This window comes from Esox lucius, chromosome 7 (genome assembly GCF_011004845.1).
Source record: "Esox lucius isolate fEsoLuc1 chromosome 7, fEsoLuc1.pri, whole genome shotgun sequence".
NCBI lineage: Eukaryota > Metazoa > Chordata > Actinopteri > Esociformes > Esocidae > Esox > Esox lucius.
Genome location: NC_047575.1, coordinates 49,037,218 through 49,057,498, shown reverse-complemented (window position 1 = coordinate 49,057,498; position 20,281 = coordinate 49,037,218). Strand labels below are relative to the sequence as shown.

Below are 20,281 nucleotides of genomic sequence, written 5' to 3'. Positions count from 1 at the left end.
TAGTCTTGATGCATTTCTGTTAAAACAAATGTATTCTGTTCCCTTGTGGACCCCGGCTCAATACCTTTCACAATTTACAAATCAAGGACCAGTTTTTATTATTATTCTGGGTACAGGGGGAGGTGAGATCTGACTTTCTACAGGTACCCCTAGTTATAAATAATGTACACTCACGCTTAAATTGACAGGACAACAGCTAGAGGAAAGACATTTATTTGATGTTAGAGGCTCAGTGATGTTCGATGTTAGAGCCTCACTGATATTTGATGTTAGAGACTGTGATTTTAGGTGTTCGATGATAGAAGCTCAGTGCTGTAAGCAACACAGTTATTTTACAGGCTCAGTAATGTTAGAGGCACAGTAATGTTAGAGGCACAGTAATGTTAGAGGCTCAGTAATTTTAGATGTTGGATGTCAGCACTTCTATGATTTTAGGTGTTTCATGTTAGAAGCTCAGTGATATTAGAGGCTCTGTGATATTAGAGGCTCAGTGATGTTAGAGGCTCTGTGATATTACAAGCTCAATGATGTTAGAGGCTCTGTGATATTAGAAGCTCAGTGATGTTAGAGGCTCTGTGATATTAGAAGCTCAGTGATGTTAGAGGCTCTGTGATATTAGAAGCTCAGTGATATTAGAGGCTCTGTGATATTAGAGGCTCTGTGATATCAGAAGCTCTGTGATGTTAGATGTTTCATGTTAGAGGCTCCGGGATTTTGGAAGCTCAGTGATATTAGAATTGTAAAAATGATGTACTGTACACTTAGCTTAATTCTCTTTTTCAGATATCTTTACAAAGGCCTATACTGAAGTTTAAGAACCTATGCTAACATAAACCTTTGATTTCTGAGTTTACAGCTCAGTCACCATCCCCTTCCTCTGAGTCCTTCCAACCCGCCAGTCTGTTTAAATACACACACACACCCTTCCACATCCAGTAACTGTGATATATGTTGTCCTCCAGGTCTGATAACGACAACATCAAGGAAGCTGGACCGCGAGCAGCAGGCAGAGCACTTTCTAGAGGTACACACACACACACATCTGTGTGTTTAGAGTGTGTTTGTGTGTGCGTGTGTTTAAAACATAACAAAATAGGTCCCCAGAAGGTCTTTTGGCAAGTTCCCTGCTAGGAAGAATGTGATTTGTGGCTCAGAGGTTTTGTGGAAAAAAGTGTTGTTGTGCATAATGTTTTCACTGTGTGTGTATGTGTGAGTGTTTATGCAGCTTTCAGTCAGTAAACATTTTCTCTCTGTAATACCTTCAATCCCCCAGGTGCTTTATCTATCCCCAATAACTCTACACACACACACGCACGCGCACGCACGTACACACACAAACACACACACACCATTGAGACTGGCCAAGGAATGTTTGGTTTCTCTCTAATCCACTCCAATGTATTTTAAACTGGCAGGGGGTGTTGCGGAGTGTTTCTGTGCGTGTTCCGTGTTTGAGTGTGTGCGTGTTCCGTGTTTGAGTGTGTGCGTGTTCCGTGTTTGAGTGTGTGCGTGTTCCGTGTTTGAGTGTGTACGTGTTCCGTGTTTGAGTGTGTGCACAGGTTGTTTCGTCACATATCTCACAGGCTGATACGCTGATGAATGATGCTGATTATAGATGGAGTTTATTTTTTAACTATAAACCCTCAACGTCAGTCATCCATCATTACCTATCTCCACTTGTCAGGACAGGAGTAGAGAGGAGAGACAGGAGTAGAGAGGAGAGACAGGAGTAGAGAGGAGAGACAGGAGAGGTGGAGAGGAGAGAAGAGGAGAGACAGGAGAGGAGGGGTGGAGAGGAGAGTAGAGAGTGGAGAGGAGAAATGAAGAGGAGGAGAGGTGGCCAGAGGATTAGAAAGATTAAAGGAGAGGTGAGGAGTAGGAGAGAAGAGGTGGAGAGGAGAAATGGAGAGGAGAGGTGCTGGAGATCCGCCAACTGGTCAAACAGAGAAGAGTAAAGAAAGTTGAGGTGGAGGGGAGTAGAAATGGTGGAATGGAGAGGAGAAAAGACGAGGGTAGAGACAGTGGAGAGGGGCATAGAGGAAAGTATATAGAGAGTGGAGAGGAGGCTAGAGAAGAGACAGAGTGGAGTGGAGGAGAGAGGAGAGAGAGTGGAGAGGAGAGACAGAGTGGAGAGGTGAGAGGAGAGACAGAGTGGAGAGGAGAGACAGAGTGGAGAGGAGGAGAGAGGAGAGACAGACGGAGTCAGGTTGTCTTGTGAACAACATTGTAATGTGTTGCTGTGGTAACGAACATACAGCTGGGACGACCAGCCCTTAATATAAAAGCAAATGTCCACTGAATACCTTGTGACAAACCAGTATTAGAGGGAAATGGCAATATGGTGCTGCTCTGGCATCGGAACAAGGTTGAAACTACATTACACGCTTGACTAGCGTGGATAACTGGCTATTATGGCTAGTGGGTTTGGCTAGGACATTGACAAGCAGGAACTACTCCTGGATTTCAGTGAGTTGGTCTGTATAGTAAATTCTATAGAGGTTTGTCTGTGTGTGTGCTCCCTCTTTATTGGCTTGGTAGAGATGTGATTGGTCAGTGATCATCCATGCCCTAACCCAATCATCAACCACTCCAATGTGTCTGTGTGTGTGTGGGTTTGAAGTGTATCCATGTGTGTGTGTGTGTGTGTGTTTCTGCAGATCACGGTGATGGACAGTCCGGTAGCTTCCCGTCTCTCTACCATCTGGCTAATCGTCCATGTCCAGGACCAGAACGACAACGCCCCCACCTTTCCAGAGCCCATCTACCGGATCAGGTTGCCGGAGCGCGACCGTAACAAGCGTGGCGAACCCGTCTACCGGGTTTTTGCATTCGACCGCGATGTGGACGCCAATGGCAACATCACCTATAGTATCGTCGAAGGGAATGAGGACGAGAAGTTCAGCATCGACCCGCTGACCGCCATGGTGTCATCACGAAAGATGGTCACAGCAGGAAGCTACGACATCCTCACTGTACGTGTAATTTCCAGTTAGTTCCCTATCTACCTTAATAGCAACACCCAGGGGAGGGTTTAGGCAAAGGGGAGGGGTAAAGGATAGGGGAGGGGTTAGGCATAGGGGAAGGGTACGGGATAGGGGAGGGGTAAAGGATAGGGGAGGGGTTAGGGATAGGGGAGGGGTTAGGGATATGGGAGGGGTTAGGCATAGGGGAAGGGTACGGGATAGGGGAGGGGTAAAGGATAGGGGAGGGGTTAGGGATAGGGGAGGGGTTAGGGATATGGGAGGGGTAAGGGATAGGGGAGGGGTCTCTGAGGGGTGGGTGTGAATAGGAGAGGTGCCTAATCCCAGAGCTGACAGGTTGATCTGTCATCCTGTCCTTGAGCTCCAGAGTCACCTTCAGACGTAGTCTCGTGGCAGTGACCCCATTCTCTGAGTGCGGTCAAGGCAGATATGGCATATTCTAAAAAATTTCAATTTTTAAAAATACTCGTTCAAAACCTGTATCCATCTCTCTCTCTTCTTTATAAGACTCTATGTGTGTCTCTCCAGATTAAGGCCGTAGATGGAGGGAGCCCTCCCTTGTGGTCCACAGCCAAGCTCCATATAGTATGGGTTCGCAAGCCTGTTCCCTCTCCGCTGCCCCTGGTGTTCTCCCAGCGCTACTACAACTTCTCTATCTCCGAGGCCACAGCAGTCGGCCAGCCTGTGGGGCTTGTGTCTGTACGACAGACCAACACACCAGTCTGGTTCGACATTGTAGGTGAGGAGGGATGGAGGAGGTGTGTGTGTGTTTGTGTGTGTGTGTGTGTGTTTGTGTGTTTGTGTGTTTGTGTGTGTGTGTGTTTGTGTGTTTGTGTGTTTGTGTGTTTGTGTGTTTGTGTGTGCTTGATGTAGTAAATGTTTTGTGTTGTTCCCTTTCTAGCAACTAACAGACACTCTTTCTCTCTGAAGGGGGGAGGTCAGCCAGGGAGATGTTCTATATTCCTCAATACATATGTGGTGGGAACTGCTCTTCAGAAACAGGTAAGGAGCTACTTCCTCTTTACTTCCTGGTTTTGGTCTGCTGATGGTGTACAGAGAAAGTGCGCTTAGTTCAGGGGTGGCCATCAACATGTTTACTCCCCCACCTAAAGGTGATCTTATGAATACATAGTTTCAGAGCTGTCATAGAAAGATGTTTAAGGTTATCCGATGGATTTAGGAAATATGAATGATACAAAAGCTCTGTTTTAACTTCAGTTCGTTAGGAGAGATGATGCAGTAGTGCTGATACACAAAGCATTGCTTGTGGCTGGTCAGGCAGAGGTGGTTAGGAAATGGCAGCAAAATTATTTTGAGTAGTTAAATGAAATCCAATTATCAATACTGGTGCTCAGCATTAGTATGTAGTCTTCAGTGTGTGGAAGCAACAGACAGACAGACACATTACCAACAGACAGACACACTAGCAACAGACAGACACACGCATTACCAACTGACAGACAGACACATTACCAACAGACAGACACACTAGCAACAGACAGACACACGCATTACCAACTGACAGACAGACACATTACCAACAGACAGACACACTAGCAACAGACAGACAGACACACTAGCAACAGACAGACACACTAACATCAGACAGAGAGACACATTACCAACAGACAGACACACTAGTAACTAACAGGCACACTAGCAACTGACAGACCCACTACCAACTAACAGACACACCAGCAACAGACAGACACATTACCAACTAACACACACACTAGCAACTGACAGACAGACACACTAGCAACAGACAGACACACTAGCAACCGACAGACACACTAGCAACTAACAGACACATTACCAACAGACAGACACACTAGCAACTGAAAGACAGACTAGCAACAGACAGACAGACACATTACCAACGGACAGACACACTAGCAACAGACAGACACACTAGCAACTAACAGACACTCTATTAACTGAGAGACAGACTCATTACCAACAGACAGACACACTAGCAACAGACTGACACACTAGCAGCAGACAGACACTAGAGAATATCCTCTCTGAATATTGACTTTGCACAGGAGGCTATTAACAGGGTAGAACAGACAGTCAGAAAATACACTATTAGTATTCACAATCACAGCAGACATACTGATTGAGACACAATGCCCTCTCTGTATTCAAACGGGCGAGCAACCGGGAGAACATCCACTCTCTGTATTCAAACGAGTTAGCAACACGGATAACACACTCCCTCTCTATTCAAACGGGCAACTGACAGGGAGAACATTCACCATCTGTTTTGAAATGGGCAATCAACAGGGAGAACATTCACCAGCTGTATTCAAACCGAACAGGAAATCCTCTCAAAATCTCATGAGACTGAACCGCCACTGACGACAGTCAATCCCTGTACCCTGGAGACGCTGACCACTTGGTGAGTCCCTGTACCCTGGAGACGCTGACCACTTGGTGAGTCCCTGTAACCTGGAGACGCTGACCACTTGGTGAGTCCCTGTACCCTGGAGACGCTGACCACTTGGTGAGTCCCTGTACCCTGGAGACGCTGACCACTTGGTGAGTCCCTGTACCCTGGAGACGCTGACCACTTGGTGGGTCCCTGTACCCTGGAGACGCTGACCACTTGGTGGGTCCCTGTAACCTGGAGACGCTGACCACTTGGTGAGTCCCTGTACCCTGGAGACGCTGACCACTTGGTGAGTCCCTGTACCCTGGAGACGCTGACCACTTGGTGAGTCCCTGTACCCTGGAGACGCTGACCACTTGAGACGCTGACCACTTGACTGCCAGTTGCAGTCTAAACAACCTGGTACTGAACACAGACAAAACTGAGAGGTCGTGAGTAACTTCAGGAAATGCCTCACAACATCAGCCCTTCAGATTGATGTCTCAGCAGTCTGCTCAGAAACATCTTTTAGATTTCTAGAGACCACTGTCTGAAAATATCATCCCCCCATGCTGACAACAATTGAGAATCATCAAGAACTCATACCCGGCCCTGATATGTCTCTACACATCAAGAACTCATACCAGGCCCTGATCCGTCTCTACACATCAAGAACTCATACCAGGCCCTGATCCGTCTCTACACATCAAGAACTCTTACCAGGCCCTGATCCGGCTTTACTCATCAAGAACTCTTACCAGGCCCTGATCTGTCTCTACACATCAAGAACTCATACCAGGCCCTGATTCGGCTCTGCTCATTAATAGTTATAGTAGAATCCAACTTCAGCTCCTTCATCATCATCAGGTTTGCCCCTGCACCTGCCATCTGCAGAGGTAAATTGCCATACATGGGTTGAATACACCTGAATGTTTTTTGAGAGCTCTGAGAAGGAACGTTAGGTTTAACATCACTCGACCTGGCAGCATTTGTGATGGAAGATTAAAAATGACTTGCGCAGGTGATTGTGATATTAAAGGATACTTTGTGGTTTACTTTTGTGTAACTGAGGTAATGTTATCCTTCTGGCTGGCTAGCCTTAACGTTACTTAATTATCATTACTGTTTTCGGTTTGCTCTCAGCTCTCAACTACAACTGATGTAATTTAAAGGAATAAAACATGATAATTTAACCTTTTATGTGAAATAAAATATAAGTTATAATATGTTATTATTCAAAGTATGATATAAAAAAGTGAAACATTTATGTTTCATGTCATGCATATTTTTTTCCTTCTCAGATATTCAAGTTGTTTATTTGTAAGCTCCGAATCCTCTTATTTCACTCAATGGCCTTTGTGCCTTGGCATGTGGCCTTTGTGCCCTAAAAATATTTGCGACACTGTAGGCCAAAAGGCCTTGCACACTAAAATGATGAAATTCCAAGCTACCAAGTCTATGCTTGTCACATCAAGACACATGTTAACTGGTATATGGCGGCACCATACAACTCCTAAAGCTCTGCTCATCCCTAAACTCTAGGTACATGCAAATGTTTTGTAGATGGAACTGTAAAACTGTAAATGGACACATTAACTGTAGATTTATGTAAATGTACGCATTAACTGTAAATTACTGTAAATGTGCACATGAACTGTAAATTACTGTAAATGTGCACATGAACTGTAAATTACTGAACTCCTCCATAAAGGGCTTGTTGGTTTGTGCAGTAAGCCCAGGAGCCATCTAAAGGGGATGCTAGAAAAAGTTAAACTCACAGCTGACATTGATCCCAGAAAATGTATGAAATGTAAAAGGTATGAACCACAATCAATTGCGGTTCCCCAATGTTGTGTTTTCGCTCTGAAAGAGCATTCATTTTTCACATAGACTGTGAAAAGTTCAATCAAATCGCATTAGTGTGGCGAGAAGAATGCAACTAGATGATGCTGCTACCACGATAGATTGACTGCTAGAGATTTACTACATGAAGAATGTCCAAAAATTACTTCATGTGATTTATGAACTTAGACAAATTATAGATACATTGTCATTGGTAGTTGCTGTGGTGACAGCGTTGAGGTTGAGTCCTGCTGGGAACCTGTGAGTTATTCTGTGAGCTCTGGGTTTTAGAATACATTTCCCTGCCCCTCCATGCTGGGTCTCAGCCAAGTGGCCAAAGCTATTACACTGCAATACATTACATCTCCTGTGTGGGTGTGTGTGTGTGTTAGTGTCTGGTATAGAAAACACTTCGTTAAAATTGAGAGAAACAGAAGAGAAAGACTCACGGGACAAAACAGACAAAGCACACCCCACACAAACACATTTATTGTAGATCCTCCCCCAGGATAATGTGTGTTTGTGTGTGTTTGTAGAAAGCTTGGACAGTGGCTTTGACCTGCAGCAGGGTCTGGGGACCGTGGTGATTGCCAAACCGCTAGATGCTGAAGGCCAGTCCCTCTACAACATGATGGTCATGGTCACTGACGGCACTAATACTGCTACCACACAGGTACAAGACACACACACACACACACACACACAGATATTCTTCCTATACTATACATGTTAGGGCTTTTTAGGGACAAACACTCATGCACACACTCACTTCTCAAGCGCACATAGATAAACCCATCCTTCATCCTTCTCTCTTCTTCCATGTCTGCATCCATGTTCTCATCCCTCTTTCCTCCTCCAGGTCTTAATCCGTGTTCTCATCCCTCTCTCCTTTCCTCCTCCGGGTTTTCATCCATGTTCTCATTCCTCTCTCCTCTTCCCGGTCTTCATCCATGTTCTCATCCCACTCTCTCTTCATGGTCTTCATCCATGTTCTCAACCCTCTCTCCCCTTCCAGGTCTTCATCCATGTTCTCATGCCTCTCTCTCTTCATGGTCTTCATCCATGTTCTCAACCCTCTCTCCCCTTCCAGGTCTTCATCCATGTTCTCATCCCTCTCTCCTCCTCCAGGTCTTCATCCATGTTTTTATCCCTCTCTCGTCTTCCAGGTCTTAATCCGTGTTCTCATCCCTCTCTCCTTTCCTCCTCCAGGTCCTCATCCATGTTGTCATCCCTCTCTCCTCCTCCTGGTCTTCATCCATGTTTTCATTCCTCTCCTCTTCCAGGTCTTAATCTGTGTTCTCATCCCTCTCTCCTTTCATCCTCCAGGTCTTCATCCGTGTTCTTGACAGCAACGACAATGCCCCTGTGTTCTCTCAGCCAACGTATGACATTGCAGTGTCAGAGGACACACCAGCCGACACAGAGCTGCTACGTGTGCGAGCATCAGACAGGGATGAGCGTGCACGTCTGAGCTTCTCGATCCACGGCAGTGTGGACCCAGCCAGTATGAGGTTATTCCGGATCAATCCTGGGACTGGGGTGGTCTACACCGCTGACCGCCTGGACTATGAAGCTAGAACACAACACATACTGACCATTATGGTATGAGGTTAGAACACAACACTGGTTGATCATTGTGTTATGAGGCTAGAACACAACACATACTGACCATTGTGGTATGAAGCTAGAACACAGCACATGTTGGCCATTATTGTATGAGGCTAAAACACAACACATACTGACCATCATCGTACAAGACTAGAACACAACACATACTGTCCATTATGGTATGAGACTAAAACAACACATACTGACCATTGTGGTATGAGGCTAGAACACAACACATACTGACCATTGTGGTATGAGGCTAGAACACAACACATACTGACCATTATGGTATGAGGCTGGAACACAACACATACTGACCATTGTGGTATGAGGCAAGAACACAACACATACTGACCATTGTGGTATGAGGCTATAACACAGCACATGTTGACCATTATGGTAAAGACGATAGAACACAATATGTTCTCACCATTATGGAATGAAGCTAGAATACAATACATTCTGACCATTTAGAACACAACACAGGGCACCTATGGTACAAGGCTAGAACACAACACATGTTGACCATTATGGCTTGAGTGAGAGCATGGGCTTGTGCCATCCATCCATCCATCTTCTCCCGCTTTATCCGGAGCCGGGTCGCGGGGGCAGCAGTCTAAGCAGGGATGCCCAGACTTCCCTCTCCCCAGACACTTCCTCTAGCTCTTCCGGGGGGACACCGAGGCGTTCCCAGGCCAGCCGGGAGACATAGTCCCTCCAGCGTGTCCTAGGTCTTCCCCGGGGTCTCTTCCCGGTGGGACGGGACCGGAACACCTTCCCAGGAAGGCGTTCCGGAGGCATCCGAAAAAGATGCCCAAGCCACCTCAGCTGACCCCTCTCGATGTGGAGGAGCAGCGGCTCTACTCTGAGCTCCTCCCGGGTGACCGAGCTTCTCACCCTATCTCTAAGGGATCGCCCGGCCACCCTGCGGAGAAAGCTCATTTCGGCCGCCTGTATCCGGGATCTTGTCCTTTCGGTCATGACCCAAAGCTCATGACCATAGGTGAGAGTAGGAACGTAGATTGACTGGTAAATCGAGAGCTTCGCCTTGCGGCTCAGCTCTTTCTTCACCACGACAGACCGATACATCGACTGCATTACTGCAGAAGCTGCACCGATCCGTCTGTCAATCTCCCGTTCCATCCTTCCCTCACTCGTGAACAAGACCCCTAGATACTTAAACTCCTCCACTTGAGGCAGGCACTCTCCACCAACCTGAAGTGGGCAAGCCACCCTTTTCCGACTGAGGACCATGGCCTCAGATTTGGAGGTACTGATTTTCATCCCCACCGCTTCACACTCGGCTGCAAACCGTCCCAGTGCATGCTGAAGGTCCTGGTTAGAAGGGGCCAACACGACAACATCATCTGCAAAGAGCAGAGACGAAATCGTGTGGTCCCCAAACCTGACACCCTCCGGCCCCTGGCTGCGCCTAGAAATTCTGTCCATAAAAATTACGAACAGAACCGGTGACAAAGGGCAGCCCTGCCGGAGTCCAACATGCACTGGGAACAAGTCTGACTTACTGCCGGCAATGCGGACCAAGCTCCTGCTTCGGTTGTACAGGGACCTGACAGCCCTTAGCAAAGGACCCAGGACCCCATATTCCCCAAGCACCCTCCACAAGATGCCGCGAGGGACACTGCTGCTTTCTCCAAATCCACAAAACACATGTGGATTGGTTGGGCAAACTCCCATGAACCCTCCAACACCCCGTAGAGGGTATAGAGCTGGTCCAGTGTTCCACGGCCCGGACGAAAACCACACTGTTCCTCCTGAATCCGAGGTTCTACTATCGGCCGTATTCTCCTCTCCAGAACCCTGGCATAGACTTTCCCGGGGAGGCTGAGAAGTGTGATCCCCCTATAGTTGGAACACACCCTCCGGTCCCCCTTCTTAAAAAGAGGGACCACCACCCCGGTCTGCCATCCCAGAGGCACTGTCCCCGACCGCCACGCGATGTTGCACAGGCGTGTCAACCAAGACAGCCCCACAACATCCAGAGACTTGAGGTACTCAGGGCGGATCTCATCCACCCCCGGTGCCTTGCCACCGAGGAGTTTCTTGACCACCTCAGTGACTTCAGCCCGGGTGATGGACGAGTCCACCTCTGAGCCCTCATCCTCTGCTTCCTCAATGGAAGACGTGTCAGCGGGATTGAGGAGATCCTCGAAGTACTCCTTCCACCGCCCGACGACATCCTCAGTTGAGGTCAACAGCTGCCCACCTCTACTGTAAACAGCGTTGGTAGGGCACTGTTTCCCTCTCCTGAGGCGCCGGATGGTTTGCCAGAATCTCTTCGAGGCCAGCCGATAGTCCTTCTCCATGGCCTCACCGAACTCCTCCCAGGCCCGAGTTTTTGCCTCCACAACCACCCGGGCTGCAGCCCGCTTGGCCTGTCGGTACCCGTCAGCTGCCTCAGGAGTCCCACAAGCCAACCAGGCCTGATAGGACTCCTTCTTCAGCTTGACGGCATCCCTTACTTCCGGTGTCCACCACCGGGTTCGGGGATTGCCGCCTCGACAGGCACCGGAGACCTTACGGCCACAGCTCCGAGCGGCCGCTTCGACAATGGCGGTGGAGAACATGGTCCACTCGGACTCAATATCTCCAACCTCCCTCGGGATCCAGTCGAAACTCTGCCGGAGGTGGGAGTTAAAGATCTCTCTGACAGGAGACTCTGCCAGACGTTCCCAGCAGACCCTTACAGTACGCTTGGGCCTGCCGAGTCTGTCCAGCTTCCTCCCCCGCCATCGGATCCAACTCACCACCAGGTGGTGATCAGTTGACAGCTCCGCCCCTCTCTTCACCCGAGTGTCCAAGACATACGGCCGCAGGTCAGATGAGACGACAACAAAGTCGATCATCGACCTGCGGCCTAGGGTGTCCTGGTGCCACGTGCACTGATGGACACCCTTATGCTTGAACATGGTGTTCGTTATGGACAAACTGTGACTAGCACAGAAGTCCAATAATTGAACACCACTCGGGTTCAGATCCCGGGGGCCGTTCCTCCCAATCACGCCCCTCCAGGTGTCACTGTCGTTGCCCACGTGGGCGTTGAAGTCCCCCAGTAGAACAATAGAGTCCCCAGTCGGAGCACTTTCCAGCACCCCTCCCAGAGACTCCAAGAAGGTCGGGTACTCTGCACTGCCGTTCGGCCCGTAGGCACAAACAACAGTGAGAGACCTATCCCCGACCCGTAGGCGCAGGCGCAGGGAAACGACCCTCTCGTTCACCGGGGTAAACTCCAACACATGGCGGCAGAGCTGGGGAGCTATGAGCAAACCCACACCAGCCCGCCGCCTCTCACCATGGGCAACTCCAGAGTGGTGAAGAGTCCATCCTCTCTCAAGGAGTGTGGTTCCAGAGCCCAAGCCGTGTGTAGAGGTGATCCCGATTACCTCTAATCGGAACCTCTCAACCTCACGCACCAACTCAGGCTCCTTCCCCGCCAGCGAGGTGACATTCCACGTCCCTAGAGCCAGTTTCCGTGTCCAGAGATCGGGTTGTCTAGGCCCCTGCCTTCGACTGCCGCCCGATCCTCTTCGCACCGGCCCCTTATGGTCCCTCCTGTGGGTGGTGAGCCCACGGGAGGGCGGCCCCACGTCGCCCGTTCGGGCTGAGCCCGGCCGGGCCCCATGGGGGAAGGCCCGGCCACCAGGCGCTCGCATACGAGCCCCAACCCCGGGCCTGGCTCCAGGGTGGGGCCCCGGCTGCGCCATACCGGGCGACGTCACGGTACTCAAAATGTTTTTCTTCATTAAGGGGGGTGCCAGTAGGTGAAAATACGTCCCATGTAATTAAAAACAATAGAATTTGTATGTTGTTCCTTTTCCGTCATCTTTCGTTATGACACTAATGGGTTTGACACTAAAAATAAAGAAGTTGCAAGGCCAGGTGAGTAAAAGTGCCCCTCAAAGCATTTCCTTCCAGGTGAGTGGATGTGCCCCTCAAAGCTTTTCCTTCCAGGTGCCCTGAATTTCAACTCTTCCTTTACGTCTTTGATTCGTGTGCATTAAGCAGTATGATTCAGGTTGTCTCTACCATTTAAAATGAAAATAATTCAATACTGTCACTTAATAGCAATTTACCTGTCCGCTGTCCAAAATCCCTTTGGACCCTGTTTGCTAAGGTTTGTTAAGGGCCCGTTTCTTTACAAACACAAGCGATTCTCATTTAGCTGGACTAACTGGTTATGGAGATGGTTGGGACACACACAAACGACAAAGGCCACACTAACACCTGGTTGGCAAAATCAGCCATGCCTTATGGGTCATGACTTTAGTGTGTCCAAAACGATCACACTCACATTCCTGTTGCCTCATATGTCACGGCTCGAGTCACGCTTGGCCGCCCTAGTCCAGCTTGGCTTGAGCAGACAGTGCTCCAGGCTGCCAGGCGACACTCTTCTGAGATGGGTGCCTGTCTGGCGGAATTGAGTGGTGCCTGGGCAAACCTGACTCCTCTCCTTTCTACATGGGTACGACAGGGAGGTATATGCCAGGAGGCAGCACTGCTCGACTAATCTGAAACAGTCACAGCTCATTGAGTGGAACTAGGAACAAATACTTTTAAAGAACAAGGCAGTAGCTGATGTAAATAATGGTAGTTAGTGTTAGCTGAGGTAAATAATGGTAGTTAGTGTTAGCTGAGGTAAATAATGGTGGTTAGTGTTAGCTGAGGTACATAATAGAGGTTAATGTTAGCTGAGGTAAATTATGGTGGTTAATGTTAGCTGAGGTAAATAATAGAGGTTAATGTTAGCTGAGGTAGATAATGGTGGTTAATGTTAGTTGAGGTAAATAATGGTGGTTAATTTTATCTGAGGTAAATAATGGTGGTTAATGTTAGCTGAGGTAAATAAGGGTGGTTAATGTTAGCTGAGGTAAATAAGGGTGGTTCATGTTAGCTGAGGTAAATAAGGGTGGTTAATGTTAGCTGAGGTAGATAATGGTGGTTAGTGTTAGCTGAGGTAGATAATGGTGGTTAATGTTAGCTGAGGTAAATAAGGGTGGTTAGTGTTAGCTGAGGTAGATAATGGTGGTTAATGTTAGCTGAGGTGAACAATGGTGGTTAGTATTAGCTTAGCTGAATCATGGTGGTTAGTGTTAGCTGAGGTAAATAACGGTAGATTGTGCCCTTTCCTTGATTTCACTGGACCTGCTAACCTGACGTCTCCACAATACAAAACAAAACAATGTCCCTGGCTCATTTTTGACAAAATGTGTAGTTGTTGCTCTGAGTGGTCAGAGAACGTGACAGATGACAACATGATGACACAGGGCTGCCCAGTTGGCGTAAGGGAGGAGCCTTTAAACACGGCCTGTATTTAGATGGTGACAGGTTATCCCTGGGGAGGTCTAGGGACCTGTTCCTTCCTGGGCAGCGACAGAATTCAGTATACAAGCAGGTGTCTGATTTCCAGAACCCTGTTTTTTTTTACGGATGACACAGAGCAGTTAAATATCTTAATGCCATGTGAGAAATCGCACGCATAGCACCTGTTCAGATAGATGTGAGAAAATACAAAAATGTATGCAATCACATTTGTAAGCAGCATCTGCGATAGGACTTACATTTTACGTTTTCGAGAAGAAAAACTCTCCTTAAGAAATTGGATGCATGGGCAGCAGCACAGTAGACTGCCCAGAAAGAGGGTTGGACACTACATACTCTTGTGCTGTTCAGACTTTTGTGCCATCAATGGGCATCTCAGAGTCTACAACATCCAGACGCCCAGTTTAGAGCTGCTCCAGTCTGTGGATCCCATATGACTGGATCAGTCATTCTATAGGAAAATACTGTACACCCCCCAAAGAAAACACCAGAAACATTTAGAATTGTGGTCTAGTATTCTGAGTTCTCCCTTTCGGTCTAGAATTTTCTCCACAACGGTAGTGGCAGGCCTAGCCAGGTCGAGGTGCAGATGGCTCAGGGTGTTTCTGGCATATTTGATCGATTGGCTTCTGGTGGCAGAGTCATGGGAGCAGCCTCCGCTGCTTTTCCCACACATTCAGTCACAGGGATTTATGGTGAATCAGATGAAAACCTCTTTAACTCCATGTCAGCACATTTCCTTTCCAGGCCTAGAGCTGGACTCTGTTGGAAACCATGCATATTTCCCCCTAGACTGGGGGTCTCCAGCAGGTCAATCACTAGATGGTAACTTGCAGCCCATTTATTACTAACTCGTGAAACAATTCTGAAGTACAGGCACTTTTCACGTCCTGCCTCAAAATCTCTAACAAATCTCTTGTTTTTGACACCAAGCCCTTTTTAGTCACTACATGCTTAAAATACAAAAACAAACACATTTTTGGGAAGTACATTTTCAGCATTTTGCCCCTTGTGAGCCTGGAGCAGTACCGGTCTAGTAGTCATCCTGATACCCTGAGCCTGGAGCAGTACCGGTCTAGTAGTCATCCTGATACCCTGAGCCTGGAGCAGTACCGGTCCAGTAGTCATCCTGATACCCTGAGCCTGGAGCAGTACCGGTCCAGTAGTCATCCTGATACCCTAAGCCTGGAGCAGTACCGGTCTAGTAGTCATCCTGATACCCTGAGCCTGGAGCAGTACCGGTTTAGTAGTCATCCTGATACCCTGAGCCTGGAGCAGTACCGGTCCAGTAGTCATCCTGATACCCTGAGCCTGGAGCAGTACCGGTTTAGTAGTCATCCTGATACCCTGAGCCTGGAGCAGTACCGGTCTAGTAGTCATCCTGATACCCTGAGCCTGGAGCAGTACCGGTCTAGTAGTCATCCTGATACCCTGAGCCTGGAGCAGTACCGGTTTAGTAGTCATCCTGATACCCTGAGCCTGGAGCAGTACCGGTCTAGTAGTCATCCTGATACCCTGAGCCTGGAGCAGTACCGGTCTAGTAGTCATCCTGATACCCTGAGCCTGGAGCAGTACCGGTTTAGTAGTCATCCTGATACCCTGAGCCTGGAGCAGTACCGGTCTAGTAGTCATCCTGATACCCTGAGCCTGGAGCAGTACTGGTCCAGTAGTCATCCTGATACCCTGAGCCTGGAGCAGTACCGGTCTAGTAGTCAAACTTTTGTAAGGTTGGGTCATCTCTGGAGGCAGTCTTTGTAGAAAGCTGCATGCACTTTGCGTGCTTAACAAATTCAGCATGACATTCTCATGAATTTACAAATGTTTTTGGCAATATGCTTGGTGCTCCTCGGAATGCCACAGCATCTCATCCTTAGACTTTCCACAGACCGACCATGTATTTGTGCTTGTTAGTACAAAATTGAGTGAATGTTTTAAGGTCAAGAAAGCATTTAAAATCTATTCTTTCTGGCTTTTATGGGTGCACTCACTCCAGCACTGGGTCCGCTCCGGCGGACAGTGGGCCACTAGAGATAGTTACATAACTTACACCTTCCTGGTTCTTGCAGGCTTCTCATATCATCTCCTAGCATCTTCTAGCAGACTCGTAGGCCCAGTGCCCCAAGAAAGGATTTGGTTGAGCATGTTTCCTTTAATTACTTGTGTTGGTCAATCTTGGCATATGGCCATACTGTGACACATTGCACCATACAGCTCCATACTGCTCCATGCAGCTCCATACAGCTCCATACTGCTCCATGCAGCTCCATACAGCTCCATACTGCTCAAGACCACTCTGGACTGCTCCATACATCTCAAGACAGCTCCATATCCCTGCATACAGCTCCTTACTGCTCCATACTGCTCCAAACAGCCCCACACAGCTCCATGTTGCTCCGTACTGCTCCATATTGCTCCATATAGCTCCATGCTGCTCCATACAGCCCCATACAGCTTCACATTGCTCCGTACTGCTCCATATTGCCCCATATTGCTCCATATTGCTATATATTGCTCATGGTTCTGACTTGGCCAAGTGTGTCAAGCAAAAAAAATTGACATGCAATGTCTGTGCACCTTTCCTGATTTTAATTCACCTGAATGCCCCAGGTGCCTTTTGGATAAGGCATTGAGCTCTTAACTCTTGCGTGGCTGTTAGCAGTAGAGCGCTGTAGACAGGATGGGCCCATAATCTGGAGCTAAGTCTGCTAATAAGCCAATCTACTGAAATTCCAAAATTATAAAGCCTTTACTTCTTAAGTGCGTAAGTATATGTCAGAATAGCAGCTCCAGCCTTTGGGGCTCGTTCTCTAACAGCTTTGATCATGGTGTTATTTTATTTCAGTAAAGGTGTTATTCTGTTAGTATCAGCCTTTGTTCCAAACTGCAATGATCTATGTGTGGGTCAGTTCCCTACTCTGTTTATTATTACATGCTTCATTACAACATGCTGAATTATCACATGCTTCATCTGTCTGTGTCTGTATCACATGCTTCATCTATCTATCCCATTATCGCATGCTTCATCTGTCAGTCTCATTATCACATACTTCATCTGTATGTCCCATTACCACATGATTCATCTGGTTGTCCAATTACCACATGATTCATCTTTCTGTATCATTATCAAATAATCTCTCTGTCAGTCTCATTATCACATACTTCATCTGTATGTCCCATTACCACATGATTCATCTTTCTGTATCATTATCAAATAATCTCTCTGTCTGATCATTTATCTCTCTTCTCTTCTTATCTTCTCCTTTGTTCTTTCCCTTTCATCTCTCATGACCTACCCTCTCCTCCCCTCCCTCTCCTCCCCTCCCTCTCCTCCCCACCCTCTCCTCCCCTCCCTCTCCTTTCACCCCCTTTTCCTTTTCTGTTCCCTCTCCTCCCCTCCCTCTCCTCCCCTCCCTCTCCTACCCTCCCTCTCCTCCCCTCCCTCCCTCTCCTCCCCTCCCTCTCCTCCCCACCCTCTCCTCCCCTCCCTCTCCTCCCCACCCTCTCCTCCCCTCCCTCTCCTTTCACCCCCTTTTCCTTTTCTGTTCCCTCTCCTCCCCTCCCTCTCCTTTCACCTCCCTTTTCCTTTTCTGTTCCCTCTCCTCCCCTCCCTCTCTGTTCACCAGGTGAAGGATCAGGAGTTTCCGTTTCACCGGGACCTGTGTCGTGTCCTGCTGGCGGTGGAGGACAGTAACGACAACGTGCCGTTCTTCAGCAGGACCACATACGAGGCTGTGGCCTACGAGTCCTCACCTCCAGGAACACCTGTCCTCCAGGTGTCAGCCCTGGACAGAGACAAGGGCCCTAACGGACTGCTGAAATACTCTATAGAAGCAGGTGAGAGGGAGGTGAACAGGGAGGTGTAGGGCGAGGTGGGGACAGAGGTGAACAGGGAGGTGTAGGGCGAGGTGGGGACAGAGGTGAACAGGGAGGTGTAGGGCGAGGTGGGGACAGAGGTGAACAGGGAGGTGTAGGGCGAGGTGGGGACAGAGGTGAACAGGGAGGTGTAGGGCGAGGTGGGGACAGAGGTGAACAGGGAGGTGGAAGTGGAGGTGGAGAGAAATGTGAATGGGGAGGTGGAGGGGGAGAAGGGGAGGGAGGTGGAGGGGAGGTGGGGAGGTCAGTGAACAGAGAGGTGGACAGTGAGGTGTGGAGGGAGGTGCGGGGAGATAGGAAGGGGGTGAACAGCACTGCGGAATGGGAGGTGCGGAAGGAGGTGTATGGGGGAGGTTAGAGGGGGATGTGGAGAGGGAGGTGAACAGGGTAGTGGAGTAGAGGTAGAGGGGAGGTGGAGGATGAGGTGGAGGGGAGGTATAGGGTGAGGTGGAGGGGAGGTGGAAGGAGAAATGGAGGGTGAGGTGGAGAGGAGGTGTAAGAGGAGGTGGAGGAGAGGTGTAGGGTGAAGTGGAGGGGAGGTTGATGGTGAAGAGGATGGAAGAGGAGGTGGAAGAGGAGGTGGAGGAGAAGTGGAGGGTGAGGTGGAGGGGACGTTGAGGGTGAAGTGAAAGGGAGGTTGAGGGTGAGTTGGAGAGAAGGTGGAGGGGAGGTGGAAGAAGAGGTGGAGGGTGAAGTGGAGGGGAGGTTGATGGTGAAGAGGAGGTGGAAGAGGAGGTGGAGGAGAGGTGGAGGGTGAGGTGGAGGGTGAGGTGGAGGGGGGGTGGAGGGTGAAGTGAAAGGGAGGTTGAGGGTGAGGTGGAGAGGAGGTGGAGGGTGAGGTGGAGGGGAGATGGAAGGGGAGGTGGAAGAGGAGGTGGAAGAAGAGGTGGAGGGGAGGTGGAGGTTGAAGTGAAGGGAGGTGGAGGGTGAGGTGGAGAGGAGGTGGAAGTGGAGGTGGATGGGAGGTGGAGGGTGTAGTGGAGGGGAGGTTGATGGTGAAGAGGATGGAAGAGGAGGTGGAAGAGGAGGTGGAGGAGAGGTGGAGGGTGAGGTGGAGAGGAGGTGGAGGTTGAAGTGAAAGGGAGGTTGAGGGTGAGTTGGAGAGGAGGTGGAAGGAGAAATGGAGGATGAGGTGGAGAGGAGGTGTAAGAGGAGGTGGAGGAGAGGTGAAGGGTGAAGTGGAGGGGAGGTTGATGGTGAAGAGGATGGAAGAGGAGGTGGAAGAGGATGTGGAGGAGAAGTGGAGGGTGAGGTGGAGGGGAGGTGGAGGGTGAAGTGAAAGGGAGGTTGAGGGTGAGGTGGAGAGGAGGTGGAGGGTGAGGTGGAGGGGAGGTGGAAGGGGAGGTGGATAGGAGGTGGAAGAAGAGGTGGAGGGGAGGTGGAGGTTGAAGTGAAGGGAGGTGGAGGGTGAGGTGGAGAGGAGGTGGAAGGGGAGGTGGAGGGTGAGGTGGAGAGGAAGTGGAAGTGGAGGTGGATGGGAGGTGAAGGGTGAAGTGGAGGGGAGGTTGATGGTGAAGAGGATGGAAGAGGAGGTGGAAGAGGAGGTGGAGGAGAGGTGGAGGGTGAGGTGGAGGGGAGGTGGAAGAAGAGGTGGAGGGTGAGGTGGAGAGGAGGTGTAAGAGGAGGTGGAGGAGAGGTGTTGGGTGAAGTGGAGGGGAGGTTGATGGTGAAGAGGATGGAAGAGGAGGTGGAAGAGGAGGTGGAGGAGAGGTGGAGGATGAGGTGGAGGGGAGGTGGAGGGTGAAGTGAAAGGGAGGTTGAGGGTGAGGTGGAGGGGAGGTGGAAGGGGAGGTGGATAGGAGGTGGAAGAAGAGGTGGAGGGGAGGTGGAGGTTGAAGTGAAGGGAGGTGGAGGGTGAGGTGGAGAGGAGGTGGAAGGGGAGGTGGAGGGTGAGGTGGAGAGGAGGTGGAAGTGGAGGTGGATGGGAGGTGAAGGGTGAAGTGGAGGGGAGGTTGATGGTGAAGAGGATGGAAGAAGAGGTGGAAGAGGAGGTGGAGGAGAGGTGGAGGGTGAGGTGGAGGGTGAAGTGAAAGGGAGGTTGAGGGTGAGGTGGAGAGGAGGTGGAGGGTGAGGTGGAGGGGAGATGGAAGGGGAGGTGGAAGAAGAGGTGGAGGGGAGGTGGAGGTTGAAGTGAAGGGAGGTGGAGGGTGAGGTGGAGGGGAGGTGGAAGGGGAGGTGGATAGGAGGTGGAAGAAGAGGTGGAGGGGAGGTGGAGGTTGAAGTGAAGGGAGGTGGAGGGTGAGGTGGAGAGGAGGTGGAAGGGGAG

General features: G+C 49.5%; 1 protein-coding gene across 1 annotated transcript in view; it reads left to right on the top strand.

Annotated features, from left to right (window-relative positions):
• The window catches only part of LOC105026649 (protocadherin Fat 3), a 159,671-nt gene that overhangs the window by 70,722 nt on the left and 68,668 nt on the right, over nt 1-20,281 (top strand). Inside the window, exons 22-28 of the mRNA XM_029121213.2 lie at nt 963-1,024; nt 2,658-2,972; nt 3,510-3,720; nt 3,912-3,983; nt 7,731-7,867; nt 8,521-8,796; nt 17,766-17,976. Of these exons, the coding sequence (XP_028977046.2) occupies nt 963-1,024; nt 2,658-2,972; nt 3,510-3,720; nt 3,912-3,983; nt 7,731-7,867; nt 8,521-8,796; nt 17,766-17,976 (1,284 nt within the window). The remainder of the gene's footprint in view (nt 1-962; nt 1,025-2,657; nt 2,973-3,509; nt 3,721-3,911; nt 3,984-7,730; nt 7,868-8,520; nt 8,797-17,765; nt 17,977-20,281) is intronic.